Here is a 12,215-nt window from a genome sequence, read left to right on the forward strand (position 1 = left end):
TGGTGAGTTGTTCTGTTACGGCTGCAGACAGGTAGGCAACAGAAGTGGGTCCAAATGCAGTTTAGAATCCTTTAATGATAATCCACAGATAAATAGCTCTGAAATACATGACTGAACCAGGAAGGGGTCACCAGAAACACAGGAGGTAACACTTAGCAACAACTCACACAGACAATAGCAAACCGGGGCTTGATATACACAAACACAAGACCAAACAGGAAATGGAACACAGCTGAACCAGATAAACACTAATGAAAACACAGCATTATGGGAAATGGAGTCAATGACCAGAACAACAGGCAGGAACACAAAACAGAAACGCCCTCTAATGCCTCACAGTGGTGCAGGCAACTGGGCGTGACAATAAGATTATATAATATGATTATATGTATATGATTATATGGATCATATACACTCTCATGACAGTATGTCAAGGTCATAAGTAGAGTATCTGATAATTTGGCCTTTTTCTTTGACCGTTTATAACCTAAAAAGTTGTTCAAATATGTAATTTAAGAGCATGAATACAGAAATTACATGTACCAGATTTTTTTCACAAGCATTTAAAAAAAAGGATTTCGATTTTTATTTTTTTTCATTTAAATATATCACTAATAACAGATAACATATCTGTTCAGTTCCTAGTATTAGTTTAGTCATATCCATGTATTTCCTGTTAAGTTTGTTGTAACATGAGACTGTTTGTTATCAATAGAATCAAATAACTAAGTCACTGAGGTTTCGGTTTCTTCTTTCACAGGAACCTGTTGTTGAAGGGTTGCATTTTTAGTGTATTGTGTTACCAGTGGCTCAAGAAAATTTCTGGCAGGAAGAATGAACAAAATAAACAGCAGGTGACCAAAACATGAAACCTGATTTTTTTTTTTTTTTTAATCCAGAAACAGTATGTTGTTATTATTTTGACACAATATTAACAAAACAATATTGTGCCAGTCCTCACAGTTTGTTGATTGGTTGTATGAGAATATTATAACTTTTAATTAAATTTAAAAGTTTAATTTTAATTAAAAAATATTCTTCTAAAAATAAATATTGTTTATTTGAGATTATTAGTTGAATATGAAATGAAGAAGGTTACATGTTAATTTGTGCTTACATGCAGTGCTGGGAGACATTAGTTGGTCAAGAGCTTTACCGTTTGGTTTTAATGGATCTGCTAATTGCGATGTCGTACATCATCTTAGCAGAGTTTCTGTGGGGGTAAGTACTCACGTTTCCATATGATAGCAGTGATGTTTAGCTGGATGTGTTGACTCTTTCTGCCCCTTCAGGCTGTGTATTAGAAACATCACATTAAGAAAAAGAAAACTAGAGTTTGACATCGCGCGAGATGTTCTGGAGCTCATCTATAGTCAAACGCTCGTGTGGTACTGTCATCTCCTCCTCGTGAAGAATCATTACATCGTGTTCTGGTAGCTTTTCACTAACAGTCTTTTTCCATGTTCTCTTTGTAGGTTTGGTGTGCTGTTTTCACCTCTGTTGCCTGCAGTTCAAATTGGGAAACTATTTCTACTGTTCTACCTCAAAAAGGTCAAGATTTTCATAGTCCTTTTTAGGCTTCATGGGTTGAAGGTGCATGGAGGATAGAAGCCTGAGCTTTAAATGTAAAAGTGTAGTTCCTCCCAAAAATGATTTCTGCCATTGGGAATACTTGAGGGAATACTTGCCATCATGTTGTTCTTTGAGCACAAAAAGGAGAAAATATTTGCTGAATGTATGTGCTTAAGATAGCAAATGGGTATTCTGGAATATTGGCAAGCACCAAAAACATAAAAAGCATACACTGTATAAAAAAAAAAAGAAAAAAAGTTGAGCCAACTTAAAATTTGAAGGCAACCAGTTTCAGCAGATTTTTGAGTTTTCTCAACTTGTCGTTTTAAGTTCATAAAACAAAAATTTGAGAATCTGCCACAAAAATAAGTTGAGCAAACTCAAAAATCTGCTGAAGTTGGTTGCCTTTTTTTTTACAGTGTAATAAAAGTGTATTATGTGACTGACACACTGTATTCCAGTTTTTTTGTGAAGAGTTACAATACAACTTTGTGAGAAGCAACTGAAAATTTAAAGGTTAGTTCACCCAAAAATGACAATTCCGTCATTAAATACCCTCCATAGACAGCAATGCAAGTTCAAGACCCAGAAATGTAGTAAGGACATCGTTAACATAGTCCATGTGTCATCAGTGATTCAACCCCAATTTTATGTAGCTGTACAAAAATACTTTGTGTGTGCAAATAAAAGGCATCAGAGACTGACACGGAAGAGAAGAAATTGTTGAATAAAGTCGTTATTTTGTTTTCTTTGCGCACAAAAACTATTCTCGCAGGGTGAGTAATTAATGACAGAATTTTCATTTTTGGTTTAACTCTCCCTTTAAATTATTATTTACATCACATTTTTTAAACTTCTCATGCCGTAATCGGTCACATGAAATTCAAGAATCAATGGCATCAATGACATAAAACCTGGTGCAACACATTTAAAAGCTATTTTACTACTATAATCCAACCCTCTCCTTCTACTTTGTATTGCAGGAAGCTGCCTCCTTGTCATTTCTGACTTATAACAAAAAAACAGAACAATGTCTAAAAGCTGCTGTGTGACAAGGTGCACAGTAAACAAGCTAAAAATCCCAGAACTACATTTTTATAAGCTGTCGACCCCCAAAAAACGAGCATTTAAAGGGTTAGTTCACCCAAAAATGAACATGTGTTTTACTCACCCTCGAGGCATCCTAGGTGTATATGACTTTCTTCTTTCAGATGAATTCAGTCGAAGTTAAAAATTAAAAATCGTCCTGGCTCTTCCAAGCGTTATAAATGCAGTCGGTGGGTGTTTCTGTTACACAGTCCAAAACACGTAAAATAAAGCACGCGCATCCATAACATAACATGCCTCACACAGCTCCGGGGGGTGAATAAAGGCCTCCTGTAGCGAATCCATGCATTTTTATAAGATAAATATCCATATTTCAAACGTAATAAACACTTCTCTCTCACTTTATCTAACTGTCATACGCATGACGTAGGACGTCGGCGTTGTGTGATTAGTGACGAGCGTGGAGAGAGAACAAAACAGAACAGAATTATTATGGATGCGTGCGCTTTATTTGACGTCTTTTGGACTGTTGAACAAAAACACCCGCCCACTGCAATGATGACGCTTGGAAGAGCCAGGACAATTTTTAATATAAATCCCACTGGTTTCATCTGAAAGGAGAAAGTCATATACACCTAGGATGCCTCGAGGGTGAGAAAAAGCACAGGCTATTTTTCATTTTTGGGTGAACTAACCCTTTAAGGAAACAAAAGTAGAGCGCAACAAAAGTAGAGTAGTTACTCTAAGAACTACGCCCACTGGAGGGAAACGAATCGGCGACAGGAAATTTTTAACCATGTCAAAGGATTATTTCACCACCCTATGTGAACCTGAGAGAAGGAGATATATTGAGAAACAATATATATTGAGAAAAAATGTATTGGTCTATGTCAGTGCCCCTTTTCCTTACCTTCCTTTTGTTGGAGAAATGATCCAACTGAATGGCCCAACGTGAAATACCCTGACATCTACAACTATTTGATCGAATCACCAAGTAACAGCATCATTTAATCTACCTAAGAAAGATTCGAAAAGCTGTTAGCTATATTAGCTACTGTAGCTAAGGCACTCGCAAACATTACGTTACTGCATAGCTTTCTGCTTTACACAGTCTTAAAAAGTTGCATACTGTCAAAATGCTGCAGCTTAGCTTACAGAAATATAATATATAAAACTGACATTTGGATATTTGACTTAACAGTGACAAAATGTTTACTGCACACTTAGGCATACTGAGTGTCAGGATCCCACAATTTACCCATTTTTTTTGCTGATGCTTCATGTCTTATTGCCTGTATCCACTTTTGTCTCCTTAAAGGCTGGCTTTTACATTTCAGTAGCTTGTAAAAACTTAGTTCTGTTTTTTTTTTTTTTTAGCTTGTTTGCTGCACACCTTGTCACACAGCAGCTTTTAGGCATCGTTCTGTTTTTTGTTACAAGTCAGGAATGACAAGGAGGCAGCTTCCCGCAATACAAAGTCAATGGAGAGGGATGGACCTCTTTCTCTATAGTGCAATTTTAAACTTTGAGAAAAAAATGTGCAAAAACTTTACCTTTAGAGGTACCGCATTGACTGTTTTGTACTGTATCTATCCTTAAATGGTTCATAGTAGTAATAAGGGTACATATTATTATATTACATCTCTAATATACACCTTTTTGGGGTGGATAAGGAACAAAGTTGTCCCTCTAAGGGTGATCTTGGTGGTTATTTATACCTTTCTTTAACCTTTCATCATCCAATTTGTAAGAATGGAAAAGAGCAGCTCTGATTGTTTAACATCTCCTTTTGTGTTTCATGAAAGACAGACAATACAGAGTTGCAATGACATGATGTCAGAAGTTTCATATCTGGGAGAAATGTTCCTTTTGCTGCAATCTACTGTAGAAAGAAATTGTGTCTTTAACTGTTTATGTCTTTATCCGGGGTCAATTACATGCATATGTTTGTTACCCCCTTTATAGACGAGTTTGATGATGAACTTCCAACCACCCAGGAAACACTGGAAGGCCACTCAGATGAACGCATTATTCACCAAGCTCCTGTTTTTCCCCTCCTTTGCTGGGGCCCTTGCATTTGTCATTTATACAATGTGGAGGTTTGTCTCTTCAGAGTATACATTCACATTCTCCAGAATACTGCCAATGGAGGACCAAATCTGGTAAAATAAAAAATAAATAATGTATTAATTCACACCCTTTCTATAAGGTGGTTTATCATACTGGTAAAAAAGTCCGATGCTGTGTTGTTGACTGGATCTGTGACAGATAGCTGTCTCAGAAATAATTCTCATTTTGTTCCAGAACCATCTTTTTTTTCAGTGGAATGCAAAAGATATTGAAAGAATGTTTCAGCTGGGTTTGTCCTCCATGTGGTCCTCCATAGGCAATCTCACATGCGCACACACTCAATCTCATAATTTTTACTGCATGTTTGTCTTGACACAAAGCAAATTATGTCAATTATAGAGTCATTAAAGTGCAAGTGTGTTTTGTTCTTTTAGGGTCAGGCCCTCGTCTGATTGCGGGCCCTTTAGTAACCTCCGCAGCATGCTTCTCTTAGGCAAGAGGTGGATCAGGGGCCTGGGCAGGTCAAACCCCAGTTTTGTTTGGCTCAGCTGGGCTTATAATAACCTTGTGGACAACCCTTTGTTCCTCTTCACCCTTGTAGGCCTGTTCCTGTGAGTACTCCTCACTCGTGGGGCTGTTGGGTGCATGAGAGATCTTTTTTTATTTATTTTAATTGTCATCTTTGTCTCTTTCCAGCGCCATTATATACATTCACATGCAAGTTTTGGATGGCCAAAAGATGATCATTTCTAGGTTACAAAAACAAATAGACAATGTGAGTATTATTTTATTTTTAAGTACTTATAACTTATTACTTTTGAAACAATATACTTAAGTGTGAACTTAATTTAATGTTTTCGGGCACTTAAATGCATGATAATTGCAAGAAAATGTATTTTAGTTTAAATTTATATTAAATATAATTTGTTGAACTTAACAGTGCTTTTTCATGCACTTAAGCAGGACTTAAGTACTTTAAGTAATTTCTAAATTCTTTTAAAAACTTTTAATTTGACATGATCAAAAAGTGTCTTAACAGTCATGAAAGTAAGTCTCTGAGTACACTAAAGTGTCTTTTTATTTCAGTAATATTATATTATCTGCAAGATTTGAGGTATAAAACAAGTGCACAATTAACCACAGTTAAGGTGATACACTTTAAAACTTTTCTACACTTCCGAAGGGAAAGTGCTATTTTGCCCTAATAAACATAATGAGGTTGACTGAGCAATAATAGTATCCCAACTAGATTTTATATTTCTGCAGAAAAAGTGATGCAGACACACACACACCAGCCCAACCACATATGTGGTCCATGGGGAATCTCCATAGGTGATTGGTTTTTATACTAATCTCATTTTCTATCCCCTAACAGAAAACTATTGGCAGTTTTTAATTTTAAAAACACTTTTAGTATGTTTTTAAGCCATTTGGTTTACGAGGACACACACTTCTCTCCTCAACCTGCCATGTGATTTGAGATGTCATTCATTTGTCTAGCACACATGGTGCGGGATCATTAATACACAATAGTAATGCTTTCGTAAGCACCACAAGTGACAGTATCTGGTTTTGATTGCCTAATAATTTCTTGTTATCATCTCATCTGGCTTCTTAGGAGGGTGAAGATAAGAAGTTCCTTATAGCTAAAGTGCAGGCCCTCAATGAGGCGAGTGCTCAGCAGTAAGGTGAGCTTTCAGTCTGTCCTTTTAACTAGAAATTCCCATTTTACTTTTCTTTGTGCATTCAGGATGTTTGATGTTCAGATAAATGCATGTTTGACAGATCAAGACAAATTCCACAGCTGCCAACTTGTTGCAGTAGTTGATTTCCTTCTTGTGAACAGGGCTTTGTTTCCATAACCTTGTCATCTGTTGATTACTTGTATTATCCAGGATGTCTGGATTCTACAGAAATGAATTTGGAAGAATGCATTGTGGTAACCCCTTCAAAATATATACCTGAGAAACCAGTGCATCTTATATAGAACTCGGACAACAGCTGTTTTGTAGTGTTATTGTCATTTAGTCATAAAAACATATTTTGAAATGTAAATGAAAAGGTTCATTTTTGCTTATGGAAATGTTTTTGTTTGTCAGTTCTTTATGCCACTGCTCAAAGGCTCAATTTTTTTGTATGGTTGAGGATGTGATAGTTTTAAATATTATTCCAAAAACTATTTCAAAAAGCAACAGGCTATCAACATGCAGTCAATTATGTAGTGTTTAATGCGACGTGTTAATGATGAAATCTCTCTGGTGTGTTTTGAAAGTTTGAAATCAATAAATAAATGCGACATATCTGCAAAATACAATTATTTTATTATTTGTTTATTTGATTTTTTTGTATACCGTATACTGTATGACATTTCCACAGTGCTAATGTCTTTTGTTGAATAATTGTTAAATACATTTTGTGATAGAGATCAGCTGACAGAATATTACTCCTTATTTTCATTTGAACAAAGACTGCTAAGGCCACTTAATAAGAGATTGTAATGTACAGTATGTGGTATGGGCTACGGATTTTGTTTGAACCTGTCAGACTGAAATCTGAAGAATTTGGTCACATGCTGCTGACCAGAGCTCAGAATCCCATCAAGTATTGCACTCTGTGGGAGGAGTTTCTTTTATCTGTCTGACATCCTCCTTATAAGCTGTAAGGAGCTACTTTGGCTCATTTGGCTCCCAACATCACACCATATCAACTACAACAGTCATTAAGTCATCTGAGTAAGGTATGTGCACTGCAGTGTGTGTTTCTTTTCCTCTTGTAGTTTAGCCTTTACCAATTACATTTACATTTTCTATATATGTGACCCTGGACCACAAAACCAGTCTTAAGTTGCTGGGGTATATTTGTAGCAATAGCCAAAAATACACTGTATGGGTCAAAATTATCGATTTTTCTTTTATGCCAAAAATCATTAGGATATTAAGTAAAGATCATGTTCCATGAAGATATTTTGTAAATGTCTTACCATAAATATATCAAAACTTCATTTTTGATTAGTAATATGCATTGCTAAGAACTTCATTTGGACAACTTTAAAGGCAATTATCTCAATATTTTGATTTTTTTGCACCCTCAGATTCCAGATTTTCAAATAGTTGTATCTCGGCCAAATATTGTCCGATCCTAACAAACCATACATCAACGGAAAGCGTATTTATTCAGCTTTCAGATGATATATAAATCTCAATTTTGAAAAATTGACACTTAAGACTGGTTTTGTGGTCCAGGGTCACATATGTTAATCATTAAATGAATTGGTTAACTTTGTTGGTTTTGTATAATTGCTTGTTTTATGGTTCTTTAGCTAATAAGCTTAGAATTGTTGCCTCAGTCGTTTTACTGAATCTGTATACACTGTAAAAAAAAAAAAAAGTTGAGCGAACCAGCTTCAGCAAATTTTTGAATTTGCTCAACTTATTTTTTTGGGAGATTCTCAAATTTTTGTTGTATAAACTTAAAACGACAAGTTGAGAAAACTAAAAAATCTGCTGAAGCTGGTTGCTTTAAAATTTTAAGTTGGCTCAACTTTTTCTTTTTTTTTTACTTTGTAGGCACTATAAAAAATTATTTTTCAAAGTTGTAAATAAAACAAGATTACTTAATTATGTACAAGAAATTATTTCAATTGTAATTTTGTGACATTTACTAGCAATTTATGAACGAAAACAGTTAAAGTAAATCCTACCATTTTTTTTTTTTTTTCCCCAGTGTAGTTTATTCAACAATGCGATCCTCTAAACATTTATACATCCACCTTCCAGATGAATATAAAGAATTTCAATCATCAGAAGAATGGGTAAGCTGACTAATTGTTGCACTAGTCATGCAGGAATAAATTTTTCAGGGCCCTTTTATACCAAATACTTAAATATAATTAATTCTTTCTAATAAATTCTTAATTTGAATGGCTGTTCATTATAAAATTTAATCAACAGAAGAAAACTGGGTATAAAGAATCCACCAGATATAACAGAATAATACAAAACACATTACAGCTTTAACATGCAAAATGAGTGACAGGCAGAAAGAAAGAGGCTCAAAGTCATCTGATTGGCTAAACAAAGGAACAGACCACAATCATATTTGTTTTTCATGTTGCCAGCTAGGTGTGATATTTTAGGAGTTGCATTCCATAAAAACAATCGTTTACAACACCTTTAATTGCCACCGTTTCAATCTGTTTTAGGCACAAGCTTGAGGTTTTGCGTGACATGCTGTGATAGGCTCTAGATACCTGTGACACTAGACACATAAGTGATTTGGAAAATGGATGGATGGAAATATGCAGTTTGATTGATGTCTTTCTACCTTTCTTCATAGGACCATGGGATTGTTGTTACAGATTTGAATCCATATTTGACAGCGAGAGAGCTTCGCAGCTACTTTGAAAAATTTGGGACAATTACAGAATGTCTCGTAAGTATTTTTATAACTGAAAACCTTTAACAGGGCAGATATATGTTATAAGGAATGCTAATGTTAATGCTGATTCTAAATCAACTTCTGTCTCGTTTAGCTACAGTCAGTGATGATTTGTGTTGCTTTAATAAAATAGACCAAATTAATTGTCTTGCTAGAAAACTTTTCTTTAGCAAATATTTAAAAATAGTACAGTTAAAAAAAAACAACAACAACAACATCTCAGTATGTTGGGTCAAACATTTAATCCAGTCAATCTGAGTTTGTCCAAAATTTACCCATTGGGTTGTTTTCAACCCCAAATTTGGTCTGTGGTGTACTTAGATGACCTCATATTTTGACAATCTTTACTGTAAACTTTTACTCCTCTTGTAATTTGAGAACTTTTGTCAATGAACAGTTCACAATCAACAAGTCATCAGGATGGCCAAAGGGTGTGGGATTTGTGAGATACTCAACTTCAGAGGAGGCTAAAGTAGCAGAAGAAGCTGGGCCACACTGCCTTGGAGGTTTTCACTTTCAGATCAACAAAGTTGTCACACCAAAAGTGAGTCGATCTGTTGTTTTTATCAAGAAGGCCTATAATTCCTGTTTAAAAGACCAGCTTAGACTTCCATGCTGGTCTGGATGACCATGGAAAATGATGCCCCTGACATACAAAATGATTTGTCAAAATAAATGAAACATAGTGAAATATTCATTTTAGTTGAAATTGTTATAGATGACTTCTAGAGATTGCAATGATACATGACATGGTGAAAAATAACTGAATTAATAATACTTAAAGTAGGTTAAGATGAATTTTAAAATTGTGCCCCCTAAAAGCACAAGTGGCCCCTGTCTGCCCCCCCCCCCCCAGTTACTGTGATCTAGAACCGCCCCAGTCACATGGCAAGTTTAGGTGATTGGCTCAAAATAACCTGACAGCAAAACTGTATGTCTATAAGCTGCCATGAGCAGATTTCTTAGCACATACTGCCATTGAGATGAATGGAAAAGCTAAAGGATTGTTCTCTCCAGGTACTACAGACCTCATTTTATGCTTTGGAATGAAGCAGCCCACTATGAACCCAGTTACATTTCTCTCTCTCTCTCTCTCTCTCTCTCTTTTAGATGTCTGCCCAGAACATACTGGACAACCAGTTAAATAGAAGTGTGAATTAGAAGTGGAATATAGGAGCACCGACAGTTACTGGCTGGAGTGATTTACACTAAACCTCATCCTACCACAATGTGAACTAAAAATTTATTTATTTTTTTTTTTGCATAATCCAGTGTTAACTTTTCTACCTGACATTAAAACCCTGTTTGATTTAATGTCTGTATCCCTACTGTAAATGATCGCTTTTATATGTATACCTGAAATGTTGAATACATTTATTCTCAGTACAGCTCTTATTGATGTTTATTGAAAGATTTATTTGACTTAAGGATTATCTTCAGCTTTTACAACAGAGAGCTTAAGTAGAACTGACTTTTTAACAAAAAAAAAAAATATTTTTATTTGCCAAGACTCAAGAAACATAGCAAGAAGATCGGTAAAATAATCCATGTGACATCAGGGGTTCAACCGTAATTTTACGAGGCTACGAGAATTTTTTTTTGTGCGCAAACAAAACAAAAATAACGAATTGTTGAATAAAGTCAACTATTTTTGTTTTGTTTGTGCACAAAAAGTATTCTCGTAGCTTTACAGGATTTACTAGTTGTTGGCAGGAGGTATTGGCGCATTGTCTTTCAAGAGAGCATTTTGTTAAATAAAAGTCAGTGCGGTTTGAGATGACTCAGCTTTATAAAATTCCCATTTATTAATTTATTGTCTTTAGAATGTGCATTTCTTGTTTGTAATTCCACAATTATAAATCTTACACCGGAACTACTGCTGCTCTTCCTTGTTAATGTGTTACAACCATTTGGCTTGTTTAATGTAATTTCCTTAATTTTCCAGTCTAACTATTTTAAAGAAGTAAAAAGAAAAAAAAAAATCTCTGCTACAATTTAGTGTAAAAGCAACCACTGGGAGTCAGTAATATTTTCAGTATTTTTTTTTTATGTGTCTGTAAATGATAAATGTTATTTTTTTCTAAAAGTTAATTTTGTCAACATTTGGAGACATTATAGCACATAAATGGAATCAAATATAATACATGAACTAAAAGACATAAAACCTTCATGTTAGGGCTGTCAAGCTTTCTTATGAAAAATATTATATTTTAAATATTATAAATATTATAATATTTGCACATACGTATTATAAATATTATGTGTGGTTGTAGATCTAGAAAAAAAATTATGGCCAAGGAAGGAATGAAAGAAAGTGGGGAGTTTTGACCTCATATTTGAAGAGCTCTTTTCCAAAACGCTATAAATCCATTTTAATAGTTTTAACGGTCCGTGCAGCACGCGATTCAGACGAGTAGCTCTGTTTCGTTCCACTTTTGGCACAATTGCCATTTAATGTTGTTTGCGTAGTTCATGAACATTATAGAACATTTTGAAGACAACTAAGCAAAATGTACACATGTATTTTACCATTAACCTACCAGCATACTTCAACGAGTCTTCATGAGGGCTCTCTTTCCGCCTGCTTCACGACAACCGCCTGTCTGCTAGTGACGCAGCAGGAGAAAACCGGGACATTTGCAATTATACCTTTCAAATAACATTACATTGTAACTCCTTGTGCATCTTAGTGGAACAAATTACCTCTGAAGGCAGCAATATTAAACATTTGAAAGTAGTTAAGACAAGAATGGAGGAGTGGGTTGAAAAGAGTAATGAGTTAAAGCTTTTCTTGATCCTACATTAAAGACTGGGAGTGTCAACAGCCATTCCAGACGCTTTGGAGAAGCTCTGGAGCGCTGAGCACTTTCCCTGTGAGACAGAGACTGATCCGTCTCCAATTCGACAGTAGAGCTTGGATGCGTCTACACATAAGTCAGCATTCAGGTCTGTGGTTTGTGAGTAAGGCAGTGAATAAGATATGATGTTATGAAGGCAGGAGTTACTACGGCGTGGCATTCTGACTAGTAAGGAGATCAATCTTCTACAGTAGCTCCATGGGATTTCACCCCCCCCGAATTTCCTTTGAT

General features: G+C 35.3%; 1 protein-coding gene across 3 annotated transcripts in view; it reads left to right on the forward strand.

Annotated features, from left to right (window-relative positions):
- LOC131536325 (transmembrane channel-like protein 6) overlaps positions 1-10,906 on the forward strand; it is a 26,481-nt gene extending 15,575 nt beyond the window's left edge. For all 3 annotated transcript variants that reach the window (XM_058769173.1, XM_058769172.1, XM_058769171.1), the window contains 13 exons: positions 761-854; positions 1,124-1,221; positions 1,293-1,388; positions 1,476-1,551; positions 4,585-4,718; positions 5,124-5,300; positions 5,386-5,464; positions 6,308-6,377; positions 6,585-7,426; positions 8,413-8,500; positions 9,025-9,120; positions 9,524-9,670; positions 10,237-10,906. In XM_058769173.1, the coding sequence (XP_058625156.1) occupies positions 761-854; positions 1,124-1,221; positions 1,293-1,388; positions 1,476-1,551; positions 4,585-4,718; positions 5,124-5,300; positions 5,386-5,464; positions 6,308-6,376 (823 nt within the window). In that variant the 3' untranslated portion in view covers position 6,377; positions 6,585-7,426; positions 8,413-8,500; ... (1 more) ...; positions 9,524-9,670; positions 10,237-10,906. The remainder of the gene's footprint in view (positions 1-760; positions 855-1,123; positions 1,222-1,292; positions 1,389-1,475; positions 1,552-4,584; positions 4,719-5,123; positions 5,301-5,385; positions 5,465-6,307; positions 6,378-6,584; positions 7,427-8,412; positions 8,501-9,024; positions 9,121-9,523; positions 9,671-10,236) is intronic.
- The last annotated feature ends 1,309 nt before the right edge of the window (positions 10,907-12,215 follow it).

This window comes from Onychostoma macrolepis, chromosome 03 (genome assembly GCF_012432095.1).
Source record: "Onychostoma macrolepis isolate SWU-2019 chromosome 03, ASM1243209v1, whole genome shotgun sequence".
NCBI lineage: Eukaryota > Metazoa > Chordata > Actinopteri > Cypriniformes > Cyprinidae > Onychostoma > Onychostoma macrolepis.